This window comes from Phoenix dactylifera, chromosome 18 (genome assembly GCF_051530095.1).
Source record: "Phoenix dactylifera cultivar Ajwa chromosome 18, Ajwa_hap1_PhDact_Kaust_v1.1, whole genome shotgun sequence".
Taxonomy (NCBI): domain Eukaryota; kingdom Viridiplantae; phylum Streptophyta; class Magnoliopsida; order Arecales; family Arecaceae; genus Phoenix; species Phoenix dactylifera.
Window position 1 is genome coordinate 9,554,995 of NC_143207.1, and position 15,154 is coordinate 9,570,148.

Genomic DNA, 15,154 nt, shown 5'->3' on the forward strand with positions numbered 1-15,154 from the left:
CGAGAGAGAGAGAGAGAGAGCTATGGCCGGCCATCCAGCCTCATGGCAGCGACCTTCAGCAATAGCGACAGCGACAACAACTGCAACCCCTCAGCGATAGCAATGGCCACGACCCTCGGTGGCGATGGTAAGTCGGATGAGAAGAAAGAGAAGAAAGAGAAGAAAAGAAGAATAGGGAAGTGAACATGAATCCGGCGACATCCGGAGACAGTCGGTAACGGCTAAGGTTGCAAATGGGTTGGGTTGGCCCATGATCTGACCCGACCCGACCTCCTTAGACCCGATCCGACCCGTTTTGGAGGATCCGTGGGATCGGGTCGAGTTGTAAAATTGAACCCATTCTATTTTTCGAGGCGTTTATTGAATTCAGACCAGACCCAACCCAACCCATTTAAAATTTAGGTAATTTTAGATTTTCAATTCTACGACCCACCTCGATCTGACTCGGCCTGAATCTGAAAAATTATTTGGGCCCGCAGTGGTGCAAACAAGTTCTGGTAAGACCCGGCCCAAGCTCTGTATTCTTGTGAAAATTGAAATCACGAGAGTCAGAGGCCAAAGGCCCAAAACCGAGCGGGTGTTTATTATTAAATGAACGTTCAGTCCGCATTTGGTCACACAGCAGCACATCTTCGATGCAGTGGAGCGAACAAAATGAGCTGCTGATTCTACCGACAATGCTTTACCTATGCATGTGATTTTGGCACATGTGAATTGAGTAGTTCCACAAATATGGTGGCTAGGTACGGAAAGATCACAAGAGATGGCCACTTGAAATTTATTATTTCTCCACATAGGTCTCCAATAGAGTTACCTGAACAAGAAATTAGTTTAAAATGTAGCATGAAACCAGGGATAGAAATGCATAAATATAATCCCAATTTGTAGGTGAAAATAATCACAACCCCAACTTATTTCACAAGTTTTGGCTACTTGGCAGTGGCAAAATCTAGTGAAGTTAATCTCATGCCCTTGATATTTATTTCTTATTTTCATCATATTATTTCCTAATGAGTGAGCGGCTATTTAACTATGCAACATGAGTTCTAAAAGCAAGAGGGATGCATGCGTGATAGCGATCTGTCCCTGTTGTTATGGTAGACTTGTGTGACTCCATTTTTGAGTGCTAGCGTACTCAATTCCATAAGGTAACAATAGGTTCATGGTTCTCTTCTTATCCTTCACTAAACCAAGCAGATATTGCTGTCAAGCTGTTCTGGTCAAACCACCAACAGAACGACTTCGGCTCCATGGAAAGGTTTTTGCTTTGATCTGCAGCTTTTGTGAGTACTCCCTTCTATGATTAGTTGAGGAATCAGAGCATTAAAGCATTTAGAGACTAAAACATCTAATAAGTATATCCACCATTACGGGTGGAGAAAGGAGGTATATTACTTGACAGGTGCTGAGGAAAATCAGTAAGAGAGTGATGTATCTATGTAATTGGTGTCTCCTACAACCTAATGTTTGATTGCGGGAACAAAAGCGTAGATAGTCATATTCCTTTCAAGTTTTCCTCATTCGCAGCACAAGTCAAAACTATATTTAGTTGCAGCTGGTAGTATTCTCCGTATAATGATTGCAAGAATAGTCCAAAATGCAGTTTGGCTACAGGGCTTGAACATGAGAACAAGAGAATAAGGTAAAAGAATGGAACGTTAAAAAAAAAAAGGACTGAAGGATGGAATGCTAAAAGAAAGAGGGTAAGGTTAGTACAAATCCAATGATTAACTTCATTTGGCCCTCCCTGTATGATAAAGATAACCCTTCTGACAGGATATTGGTTGATTTGATGAGAATATATTTATTTCCAAAACAAAAAGTAAGGCTTTTGTTGAAGTCCTTGTCCTATCACTTTTGTCAAACTTTTGTTAAACTCTTACGGTGCTTAGGAAGTTCATCATTGTTGTGCAACAATTACCTTCGAGAGAAAAGCTGATGCTTGGAATTTACTGGGCCAATGGTCGTAGCTAGATCTAACTAGATCCGTGGAGATTCACAAGTTGGCAAGCAGAAATGCGAGCAAGTGGGTAAAATTTGTAGAAAATTATATGGACTCTTGGTGGATGCACTAATGCATGGAGAGGCTTTAAGATGGAACAAAAACCATAGGAAAGCACAATTGAAGAATGTGGAATATTTTGCTGCATGCATTAAAATCAATATAATTGAAAAACACAAAATGATGAAGTCATGAAAGATGAGTCATTATCCAATATGAATATCGAAAATAATTAGGACTTCGAAGAGGCTTAGCCACTTAAGGACGTGAAATATTAGGGGCTTGCGTGATATCTTGTGATACAACTTTTTAAGCTTGAGGATACAAGAAATTCACCTAGGTTATAAAAAGAAAATTAATAGTATTGATTTTTTTTTCCCCTCTAATTTAACAAACTATTATCGCCTCCATTACTATCACCATATTATATTTTAAAATAATTAATCAACCAAAAAATTGGTATTTTATTTTTTAAAAAATATTTCTCTACTTTTGAATATAAAAAAGTGAAAGTGATGTCAAACAGCATCAAAATGTGCCTCCCAATGCTCGGAAGAATAATTTTTCTGCCATTTGTATAGATATCTTTTTCATTCTTATTATGAAATGAATGGTGGTGATCTTGCTGTCATTTCAAGCAAGCTTTGCACAACGATGACATTGTAATACATTCATATGTATAGTTATTACAATGTTTTAGCATCCAGCGTAGATAAAAGTCATCCTATATGCACTATGATTGTGACTTTTTGCGATGCATGATTTGTCGACTTTGTTGATGTCCAATTCCTCGACTTGACAGGTCAAAATGTCCAGTGAAATGTTAGAAGATTGGTGTATGATATTAAATACATTGGTCAGAACAAAAATTTTATTGTAAGTGTTTCAGAACTTCAACATTAGATTTCTAACCTCAACAACAAAATGAATTAATTTTATAAATATGAAATGAGCATTATAATGTTAATTCACTGTAAAAAGCTCTCACCATGATAGGTAATATTGTTTTTGTTCATCACAACACAACATCCATCTTATAATATATTATAAAATTATTAAGGTTCATATGGGTTTTGGCGCATGACTCGGGCATGCAAAGCTTATAACATTATTACTTTAGTCAATGTACTCCTAGGTAAGCAAGGTAGTTAATACGTTCTAACGAACTTAAACAACCACTGAAACCAAATTATGCACCTCAACTATTCTTCTACTCTACAACTTGCATTCAATACTTTTACAAAAATATTGTCATCCATCAATCTTCCATGCACCTCAAATAAAAGCAAACATTTTTGAACTCCATATGTACATGTCTCATCCTAGAAGCATGTCAATGAGCCGCACTAAGAAGGCAATTTTACCAAAAAAAACAAAAAAAAAAAACGAAAGTAGGCAAGAGCAAATTTAAACACTGGAAAACTTGAGGGAATGCACATAAAATTTGTAAAGAGAGAGGAAAAAAAAAGATAATTGCTAAGAAGCTCGCCAATATTTGCTGTCTCTAGTATTTAAATCAGCATTCAATAATTTATCGATGATATTGCGTTTCCCAAGTTTCTCCAATAGCTGAGTTCACTCCATGTCCCAGAAACTTCTTCTAGAACACTTTCAATTAAGTGGAAAGCTACCTGGTAACTATTATTGTAACCACAAAATAAAAGGTATTTTTTTTATTTTCCAGAACAGATTAACAACGAGTTTTTAAGTTCAACAATTGCATCCATGGCCATGACACCCACTGGAATATTTAATGAGAAACACAACCAAACCACTTGTCCTGCACCTGCCAGATTGATCTGTAGACGAACTCTGAGCTGTAACATTTTCTGATGTCCCCAAACTCCTCCGTGGTCCTCATGGAAACATCATTCCTACCCACATCTGCTTAAATGGACACCTCTACTATTTGATCATGCCCACCACCAAGAACTTTATTGACAATGGAATGAACAATGAAACAAAAGCAACATCATTATGGGGTCATTGAAAAGCATTCCAAGACCTGTCTCATGGTTGATGCTTCTATGACCTACAATGAGCAGTCTTCTTGCGTCCCAAGCATCAATTGCATCTTTGGATGTATGATGGCTTTTCTAAAGATCCTTGAGAATTCTTGTTTGTCATCAGGTAAGGCTTTGGATTCCGTATGAAACACCAATGCATGTTTTTGGACAGGCTCGAATAACAATCATGGTAGCAAGGTCCAACAGTAATGGTATATCGAAGCAATAATATCAATGTTGACATACAGTTTGTCAAATGATTACAAAGAAAAACCATTAGATCCCTACCAAAGGAAAACTCAAGGTCTCCAAATTCAACCTCCATGCATTCAGAAACTGACATAATCCAAGGAACGAAATGATTAATCTGAGAGATAAGTCAGCCTTGATCTCCAATTAACTACTCCAATTGTTCAAGCCCCTATGAAATTATAGGAGGAATCAATCAAGCTAATGTAGATTGGGTCTCCTGGTTGGCATCCCTCTCTTTGGCCCATGCACTGGGGAGAGTTCTGGGTTCAAACCAAGAAAGTGACACTCCCTCTACATTCCTTAAAAGGAGAATAAAGTATTGGTTGAAGTTAACAATCCTTTCAGTAAAATTCTCCATAACATCAGCAAATCAGAGAGACCATGCAAATGCAAGTAAAAAAAAAAAAGCTAACTGTATGTTGGAGGCTACAGAGCTAGTATCTTACCCCCTAATATTAGCAAATCGGCGAGACTATGCAAATGCCAATGAAAAAGATATTTCTCCTGTTTAGCCTAGCAAAAGCAACCTGCACGTTAAGAGGCTACGGACCTAGTATCTTACAAGCACGTTGACTTCATATTTTTCATATATTGCAACTCAGTTAAAAGTTAAAACATAGGCCTAACATTAACCTGGTAAGATGATCTTGGTTGTACAATCACTGGATCCCCCTTTTCGAGGAAAATCAGATGATTAGACTCAAACAACATTCATCTGGCAGCTAGGATCACTGGCACAAGCTGGATGTCATTTGCCATCCAAGATTGACACAGGCCTATGCCTCTGATCTTGGATAGGTAAGAGCCGAGTTCATATAACCAAATGCTGGAACTTTTGCCCAATTTCTGGTATGCACAAAGGGTAATGACGATCCTCATCTCTTGTTATCCTGAAGTTACCATGATACTCTGATTCAAATGCTTGTTTTCCAGCTGACCAAGGTAGAAAAAGCCTGACTGAAGCAAAGTCGAGCTTCTTGGACATATTAGATTAGGTGCATTTTTCTACTCAAAAAAATGCGGAACCAATGTTCTGCTATTCCACTGAAGGAATTGGAACCCCATCTTGTGTCACTGGATCAGATACATAATCATAGAAGGATCGATGTCAAGTACGCTAGTCAGTTGCCGCAACCTGTTTAAAATTTAAGCTTTTGGTGATGCAATACTTAACCAAAAAAATACCTAATAAAAACAGATTAAAGAAGCATAATTTAACTAGCTATACATTTATAAAATAGAGTCAAGAAATCACCAGAATTTATTTAATCGAGTTGATAACAAATGGTTGCACTTAATTATCAAGTAATGAAGGATAATACATAGGAAAACAAGATGATTTGGAAAAAATTTCTTCCAATGCCTTCTAATAAAATTTAAGCCATGTTGGCAACCTACACTCTTTCTGCCAATCCAACTACATAATTAGCAAAAGACGACCTCCAAAACTCAGATTTCTTTTGTTCGGCTGAAGTCCATAGGTAAAACACAGAAAAATAATCCTCAGAACATAGTTTACGAAACCTAAATTTGACATTGGCTCTCCCTTTTGAGGTATTTACTGATACAAGGGTCACCTTAGTAACAAAATAAAAGTTTACTCCCTTCAGCAAATCACGGATGATAGAGCTAAAAAAAAGATGATACAGATTAGCTTCTAGTGTTTTGAACTTCAGCTGAAGCAAATTAACAAACCTAGTCAGATCAAGCTGAATAAAATTTAAAAATTTGAAATGTTTATATCACAATGCCAACAAAGACCAAGATAATTGAAAACATGCATGCAAAAGTCTTCATATACTTAAAGCAGGAACAGTCAGGTCTGCCACCGGTGATCTTTCTTATGTCACATATGTTGCCCTTGGACATGAGACATAAGAATTTATAGATATATGATATTGCGAGGAAATTATTCCCATATAGTTCTGATAACGATTATTATCATTTGCCTTATCAAGCACATGCCACTATGCTTTAAATTTGATTTCATCTGTGATTAATGCTATCTAAATAGCGCTCATTAACAATAGAGTAAATTCTGTCAGATAAGTTGCAAGGTTATTTTCACGTACCATCATCATTGAGATCAACTGAGAGATGATTTTTCTGAGCCTGGTTCTCTATTGAACTGCATCTAGTTGGTGTGCCAGGTGGTCTGGGTTGGGTAGGGGAGCTAGTGTTGCTCCTACTTAACTGCTCATTTGGTATCTGACCCCCAAATTTTTGGCTCAAGAACATTATTTCCATGCTTGAAGAAGATGCCCCTCCAAGAGTTTTTCTACCTTTTAACCTTCTCATGAGCAATAAATCAATGAAATTTGTCATTCTAAAGATCATGATCCAAGTAAAGGTAGTTGGGCCTCTCCTTTCCATGAAAGCAATTCATACCTGTCCTTCCTTTTCTCCAGGTACCGCTGCAATGATGCTTTTCTACTTGTTGGACCCTCTGCAGCAAAAGCAGCATATGTTGGAAGCCACAAACAAAGGTAACAACAGAAAATTGTGAACCATGTACCACCTTATCAATTTGAAACTTGTTAATTAGGTTAATAATTACGTTCATTTTCCTCCACCTTCACATCACTTAATATAATTAACACATAATCCTTTCTACCTTGTGGATGCCCAAGATCAAGACAGAAGAATACATCATTCTATAACAGCCACGATAAAGTTTGTGTTTGTATTATGACCGAGAAAATTCTAGACTTCGTAAATTTTAGTGGTTCAAAAGAAAAAGCATTTTAAAACTGGTCTCCATTAACAAATATATAACTCTGTATAAGATATGGATAGGGATAGGCTCCAATGATGGTGGTGCACGTGGTCCACACTAATCTGGACCTGAAGTGGTCCAACAATTCTTACACTGAAGCTAGTAACATATACCATATCATAAGAAGATAAAACCGGTTGTGCTATCAAGTGTTACACTCTAGTTAAGATGAAGTTGATTTTGGTGGTGATTCAAAAAATGATCTTGGAGGACTTAAACTGTAAAACAATCATCTGGCATAACTAATATGATAAGTCAGTTATTTGAAACATCATCAAAATGTGGATATCATTGCTTTGTGGCCTGCAATCTATGGCTCCCAATTTCAGAAGACATTGAACACCAATCACATGGCAAGGATTTAGGCACGAAATCATATTTATGATGTCAGAGAATTAACAACTAGAGCCCACTAAATGTTGGAAAGGAGCTTCTCATACCCAACTACATATTAGCATAAATAATGCTTCATTGAATTCCCTGTAAACTTCTTAGTTTATCTATAACCATTCCAATTTAGCTCGAAAAAATGGTACACAACCCATTTTGTACACAAATTAGTACCAGTTCTAACGCATAGAATCTATGTAAAGTTCATTCCTTCAATATTGCTATAATTTTAATCGATACATTGGTTCACGGATCGTCTGACAGCTAAGACTAGCTTAGAGCATAAACATAAAAAGATCCTAGAGACGTCTAGCTCTTCCCAGTCCATCAAACAAGTCATTTCTGCGAAGCTCGATTCGTCCTCGAAATCAACCGAGCGGCGCACGAGCTGAGGCTCGGCTCGACTATTATACATAATTCAACCCAAGCTTGAGCATAGCCTCGCTAGCTGGAGCTCAGCTTCATTCCATCCCCAAAAGGTTCGAGGGACGGATCCAAACTTAGACAAGACATGGCGTAAGCATAGGTTCCGGATCATCACGGACCACGCAGACAACCCCGCAAGGGGGGCCCACGGATCATGACTAATTCTACAAGGCCAAATCATGTCAATCCGTGGCCCTACCCGCTCCCTCACTAGGATGGGCTCGTGGCCCATTAATTCGCGTACAACTAATTAATAATTCCACCCAAGTCTCCCTAGAGAACGGGACCCTGTTCCCTCCCCGGCCTCAGTTTGCGACACGGCAGAATCCCCGAGCGTCGCCATTGTGCGCGGAATTTAATTTTAAAAACAACGAAATAAGCGGAGATGGCCCCGGCAAGCGTGTGTTTTGTAAGTGAGCCACGTCATCCGAGTCGAATTCTGCAGTCCAAAACAGTTGCACGAACAAAAAAGTGGCAAATTTACCCGGTGACGTGCTCCGCTCTCTTACCAGGCTCGATTTCCCGCGCGGCACTCCACTCGGTCCCTCGAAACGGTGGGCTAACCTCCCTGCAACTCAGCCACAGACACCCGATCAAGATCAGACGGCTGACGATAATAATTAGATGGTGGCAATCTCGTAAATATGATAAAATGCTAGGGGCAGTTTATAGAGGTACCAGCTGGCGAGGTGGGTAAAGCAGCGGCCAGCGGGGGAGCGGTGGGGACCGGGCCCTGACCCGGTCCGAGAAAAGCCGGCTGGGGCGAGTGAACCGGACCCGGTAGAGCCGCAGCGCCGTAGCAGTCTCGTCTCCCCGCGAGCAGCAGGATCGCCCGCGCCTGCAAGCAAGCCAACCCGAGCAGTCAGGCCACTCCGTAACGTCCGAAACGGTTCGGGTTCGGGTTCGGATCGAGCGTTACCTTATCGACCGTCACGTCGCTGTAGACGTTCACCTTGCCGTCGTAGAAGATCGTCATCTGACCCGCCGGTACTTCCGCCGTCACCCTGAGCCCATCATCAGAGTTCACGAAGCTCGTGATCGACCAATCGATGTACCAATCTGATTTCTTGACAGAGCTAAATTAACTGTGTCCGTCCAACCTAGATATGGCCGTCGGATTTCTCTTGAACAGTTCCCCGTCCGCCCGTTCATCCGTCGCTTCACATCACGGGGTGAAGGCAGGGTACGACGTCCTGAACGGGCAGATGGGATGGCTTCGCAGGAGAAATCGACGGCAGGTCGTGCGTCCGCATGGAAAATAGTTTACGCAGGCCGTACAGCCTGGGCCTTCTTTATCAGATGAAGGTAAAAAGGTGTGGGGGAAAGGAATTGCTTTACGAGCGTAAAGTCCAATGAACGGTCCAGATCAATGAAAGCAACGCTAGTTTGGGTAAGTTTCGGTTCGATTGGGAACTCCTGGCCGTCGGATCAACGAATACTATTTAAGGAAACAACGACTCCGGAAACAAACTATCCAGAAAAAGAAACCCGGCGATGCGGCGATCAACGCCATCGGAGCCGCAGGGCGGTACAACAGAACGACCGGTGCAGGTTAGCAAAAGCGATAAGGGTTTGATAGAGGCGGAAAGAACCTCGGCGCAGGTTAGCAAAAGTTATAAGGGTTCGAGAGAGGCGAAAAGAACCTGAGCGAGGGGGAGGGGGTCTCTGGCGGTTGTTGGTCCCTGCCGGCGACCGGGAACCGGCAAGACGGCCCGCCGGCGGAGATGATCGGCGGGATCGGATCTCTTCTCCGGTACGGAGACAGCGACGACGACGGCGACGGCTCCTTCGCCGCCGCCGTCGAGTCGCCGGCCGCCTCCTGCAGCGAAGGAAGAGAGGCCTACAAGTAATAAATAAATAAACAATAAAATATTAAATTTTTACCCAAAAAAAAAAATAAGCTCAGGGTTTGGAGTACGGAATGTTTGGTGCTGGAAAAAGTGGGGGGGGGGGGATCGGGGAGTAGGCTGATGTGTGAGGTGGGTTACCGGCCGCCGAGGGGGAGGCTTCTGGCGGTAGCCGGCGCCGACGGGGAGTTCGCCGGACTCCGGTCGTCCCTCGAGGAGGGCCTTGAGGGAGATGACCTGTTGGATCGCCTGCGACTTATTCCAGGACGGCCGTCGCATGCCTGCACGGAACCGGCACGTACCGGTCAGCCCCCCGGAGATTCCCTGGTGCGGAAGTGCCAAACCTTGAAACAAAGGGAAAGAGAGGAGGAGAGAGACCTTTCTCTTTGAGGAATCGGCGGCAGTCCTCGCGGGTGAGCTGGGCGATATCCTCCTCTGTGAGCAGGCTGAGTGGCTTGTCGAGCGGCGACCGGCCCCCCGTCTCGGCGGCGTTCTTAATGGCGCCGCTGGATTCCGGCCGGAGGCCCCCCTGCATCGCCTCGGTTTCCGGCTGGGAGGGCCTGAGGATTGGGAGCTTAGGGGAGATGAGAGCTTAGAAAGCGATGGGAGAGAGATCTCATCGTCTCTCCTCGCTCTCTCCCCCCCGTCTCTCTCTCTCTCTCTCTCTCTCGGCTCTCCTCTCTTCCCCTGCCTCTCTCTCTCTCTCTCTCTCTCTCTCTCTCTCTCTGGCTCTCGATCTGTGCCTTTTTTTTAAAAAAAAATTGGTATAATATATGGGAGGGTACTCCAGTGGGGAGACTGCTGGGGACGCCAAAAAGGAGAGGAAAATTAAATAAAGAAATAATAAAAAATCTTCAGGATGGGGTTTGCCCGCGGCGTCTCCGCTTCGTTGGGGGTGTCATTTCTTTTATCCGAAGGGTGCTGCAACCCCCTGCTGCCACGTCAGTGCACTGCTCCCTAGTTAGTGCTCTTTCCCTCGGGGGACAGAATTGCGACCCTAAACGGGTCCGGCCAATGGATACCTAATCCTGTCCCGATCCGATTAAACCCGATCCAATCTCCATTATTTGTAGATTGAATCAGATTCAAGAGTTAGATCCGATCTAAATTCCACATCAAGTCTAAATTTTGTACTCTTTAACTTGACCCGATCCAACCCAGCTATATTTCGTATGTTATCTAGATCTAATTTGGATCAACAAAAAATGGATTTGACCCAACTCAAACTTGATCGAGCCCAATCCAAAATTCTAAATCATTCAAACCTCCCTCTTCTTTGCTCTAAAATTCTATTTAAACAAATTACTCCTTTTTCATCTCAACAACTACATCTCTCATTTGTTTTTTTACCTAGTTATATTTAAAAATTCATACTTCATTATTTGTTTTGGTGGATTTTCATTTATAATGCCCAAAATATAGTTCGTATAATTAGAAGTTTTCAACTGAAAATTCAAGTTTAAGTTGGCTCTTTTTTATTTTATTTAACTTTTTTGGTGATTTATATTTAATTATCATTTATTATATTTTAGCTATGAAACGGTCGATCGGTAATGAAGTGTGCTCGATGTCTAACCGTCAAAACGAAAGACAATGGGCAAGAGGCCCCCGAATGATAGGTCCGTAACGTGCATTTTCTATACAGGCATATGCTGTCGTTAGATGTTAGACTCAAATGGAAAACCTAATCTGACCCGTTCATGTTCAAGTTTGAATTTTTTAGATTGAGTTCGCACTATACATGATCCTGACTTGACCCAAATGATCCACCAGGTTTAAAGTTCTTTCTATGGACTCGACCCATCCTAATCCAATTTGATAATGGGTCAGTTTTAGGTCTAAAATCATAACCTGAATGTGAAATCAATCAAATCAGGGTCAAGCATACCTTGAGCCGATCCAACCCAATACATCTAATGCTATCATGATTTTTTAGAACTATTATATAACCAATATCCTAAATAACACATCATGTCATTATAAAGGACCCTATCTAAATCCTCATTGGCCATTAAAGTTACATGTTATGCTATTACAAAGGGCCCTAGGTAAATCCTTATTGGCCATTATAACCGTTATAATGATTACAGCAGCCTTTATTATATCAAAAATGTTGTAAAATAAAGGGTAAAGAGATTAGAGACAAGAAAATAAACAAGGCACAGAAATTGTAGAAAATTAGTTCTTCAGGAACTAATAGTATTTCTCATTCCTTTTTCTGCCTTTCTTTTTTTTTTTCGCTTGTGTTCCTTTCATCCTCCTCAAGGTACCCTTTTATAGGCCTAGGGTTATAATGAGGAGATATAATGGTGATAATGAGGAGATATAATAGTCATAATCACAAGATAATTAAAGGACAAGAGAAGGTGAGAAGGTGAAAAGGTAGATGAATGTAGACATACCCAAGGGATAAGGGGCACATATAGGAGTTACAAAAGATGGAAAATCCAAGAGGTGGGGAAACTCAAGAGGTGAAGGTTAAGTGGTTATCCACCCAAATACGGTGGATTCATAACACTCCCCCTTGGATGACCACACACAAAGAATATGCCTCGTTAAAACCTTGCTAAGAAAAAACCCAGTGGAAAAAAACCAATGGCGAAGGAAAAAGAGTGCAGTATTCTTGTATACCATCAAGTGCTTTAGGATTGCCTCATTAAAACCTTACAAAGGTAAACCCAGTGGGACAAAACCTTAGCGAAGGAAAAAGAGTATAACCGGTACAAAACTTCAAGTCCTTGACTCCCCTTGAAAAGTGCATGATCAAAGGTCTTTAAGTTGTCGCATTCCAATATTATGCACAATCTTCTTAAATGTTGCAGTTGGCAATGCCTTGGTGAATAACTCTGCCAGATTTTCACTTGACCGTATCTATTTGACGTCAATATCACCTTTCTCCTGGAGTTCATGAGTATAAAAGAACTTAGGTGAAATATACTTCGTTTTGTCACTTTTAATATAGCCTCCTCTAATCTGGGTGATGCAAGCAACATTATCTTCATACAAAATTGTTGGGCTATCATTAATTGTGGATAGACCACACTTTTTTCGAATATGCTGAATTATTGATCTCAGCCAAATACATTCCCGACTTGCCTCATGGATAGCAATAATTTCCGAGTGATTCGAAGAAGTAGCAGATAATGTTTGCTTCACATATTTCCATGATATAGGCCCTGTTTGTGGAAGCTGTTGGAAGTAGAGCTGTTGGAAGTAGAGTTGTTATAAAAAGCTGTTTGCTGTTTGTTAACTACATTCGTAAAGTGCTGTGGTACTTTATTTTGTGTTTGGTAAACAAATTGGAAAAGTACTTTTGTAAGACAAAATTACCATAAGGCACATTGCATAGTATTATACAACAGAACATAATAAAACATAACATAAATTAATACATAAATATACGATATAGTATAATATTATTATAATATAAAATAATATTATGTTAATATAGCATAATAGTAATATAATTATTAGAGTAAATTAATATTTGATAATATAACATAATATTAAATTATTTAACATAACATATTAATGTATTATGATATAATGTAATATATATTATATTTATAGTATAATACAATAATAAAAGTATAAAATATTATAATTATTAGTATAAATTAATTTCTCTTAACATAACATAATATTAAATTATTTAAAATAACATATTAATGTATTATAATGTAATGTAATATAATACAATATTTATAGTATAATACAATAATAAAGGTATAAAATATTATAATTATTATTATAAATTAATTTTCCATAATATAACATAATATTAAATTATTTAAAATAACATATTAATGTATTATAATGTAATGTAATATAATATAATATTTATAGTATAATACAATAATAAAGGTATAAAATATTATAATTATTAGTATAAATTAATTTTTCATAATATAACATAATATTAAATTATTTAACATAACATATTAATGTATTATGATATAATATAATATGATATTATATTTATAGTATACTACAAAAATAAAGGTATAAAATATTATAATTATTAGCATAAATTAATTTTCCATAATATAACATAATATTAAATTATTTAACATAACATATTAATGTATTATGATATAATATAATATAATATTATATATATAGTATAATACAAAAATAAATTTATAAAATATTATAATTATTAGTATAAAATAATTTCCCATAATAATTTTCCATAATTTCTCATAAAATAATTTTCTGCGGTCCAGGGGCTCTTCTTCGTGGTCCACGCTCGAGGAGGACCTCAGCGTGGGCCGCGAGGTTGATGATAAAAAAAAAACAATAGAGTGATTTTGGAAGATATGGAAAAGGATTAAAAATTTTTTCTTCTAAAATGTGGTTCAAGAGATGCATACAAAAATTGAAAAGAAAAATACCTTTTCTTATGGAAGGGAGTCTGACGGCTAGGATTTTTGGCTCCAGCAGATTTTTAGGTTTATAAAGGGACAAACTATGTAATTATGTTATTTTAATATGGACATTTTTGTTGAAAATACAGTTTTCCGAAAAAGCTGAAACAGCTTCCTCCCAAAAGCTCCAAATTGGAGCTTCCTCCCAAAAGCTGTTTTCAACTTTCTGCAAAAGCTGAAACAGCTTTTCAAAAAATTTACCAGACACAGTTTTTTATCTAAAAGTACTTTTGGAGGGCCAGAAAGTGCTTTCTGGCCCTCCAAAAGCTCCCCCAAACAGGGCCATAGCAGTACCTCCATAAGTAAACAAATATCCTATTTAAGATCGACCCCTGTGTGGATCAGATAGATAGCCAGCATCTGCATATCCAATCAATTGTGAGTTTGATCCATTAGGATAAAACAATCCCATATCAGTTGTTCCACGGAGGTAACGAAGTATATGCTTGATCCCATTCCAATGTCTTCGGGTTGGAGTAGAACTGAATCTTGCCAATAAGTTAACTGTAAAGGCTATATCAGGTCGAGTGCAATTTGCAAGATACATTAGTACACCAATAGCACTCAAATATGATACTTCAGAATCAAGAATTTTTTCATCCTCTTTAGAAGGACGAAATGGGTCTTTCTTCACATCAAGTGATCGAACAACCATTGGGGTACTCAAAGGATGAGCTTTATCCATATAAAAGTGCTCCATAACTTTTTTGTATATGTTGACCGATGAACAAAGATTCCATTTGAAAAATGCTCGAGTTGTAGACCGAGACAAAATTTTGTTTTCCCAAGATCTTTCATTTCAAACTTATTTTTCAAATAAGTGGCAGTTCTTGTGAGCTCTTCAGGAGTTCCAACAAGATTAAGATCATCAACATAAACTACAACAATAGCAAATCTGGATTCTGACTTCTTAATGAAAACACATGGGCATATAGGATTATTCTCAAATCCCTCCTTCAATAAATATTCGTTGAGGCGATTATACCACATGCTCACAGATTGCTTCAACCCATATAAAGATCTTTGAA

At 39.0% G+C, this 15,154-nt stretch overlaps 1 protein-coding gene across 3 annotated transcripts; it reads right to left on the bottom strand.

Moving 5' to 3' along the window:
• Window positions 1-4,829: 4,829 nt before the first annotated feature.
• Window positions 4,830-10,635, bottom strand: LOC103718244 (protein TIFY 4B-like). Of its 3 annotated transcripts, none has more exons than XR_015974583.2 (9): window positions 10,078-10,635; window positions 9,841-9,980; window positions 9,496-9,692; window positions 8,772-8,856; window positions 8,531-8,690; window positions 8,362-8,420; window positions 6,649-6,706; window positions 6,333-6,550; window positions 4,830-5,395 (listed from the first exon to the last, which is right to left on the bottom strand). XR_015974583.2 is itself a non-coding variant. In XM_017845501.5 (9 exons), the coding sequence occupies exons 1-9, from the start codon at window positions 10,232-10,234 to the stop codon at window positions 5,382-5,384; spliced, it is 1,113 nt and encodes a 370-aa protein (XP_017700990.4). In that variant the 5' UTR covers window positions 10,235-10,631; the 3' UTR covers window positions 4,830-5,381. The 3 variants fall into 3 exon arrangements, 2 of the variants coding, with proteins under 2 accessions (XP_017700990.4, XP_088570238.2); XM_017845501.5 differs by having other exon boundaries at window positions 8,337-8,420; window positions 10,078-10,631; XM_088714112.2 differs by lacking the exon at window positions 4,830-5,395 and adding an exon at window positions 5,530-5,889 and having other exon boundaries at window positions 8,337-8,420; window positions 10,078-10,631.
• Window positions 10,636-15,154: the final 4,519 nt, after the last annotated feature.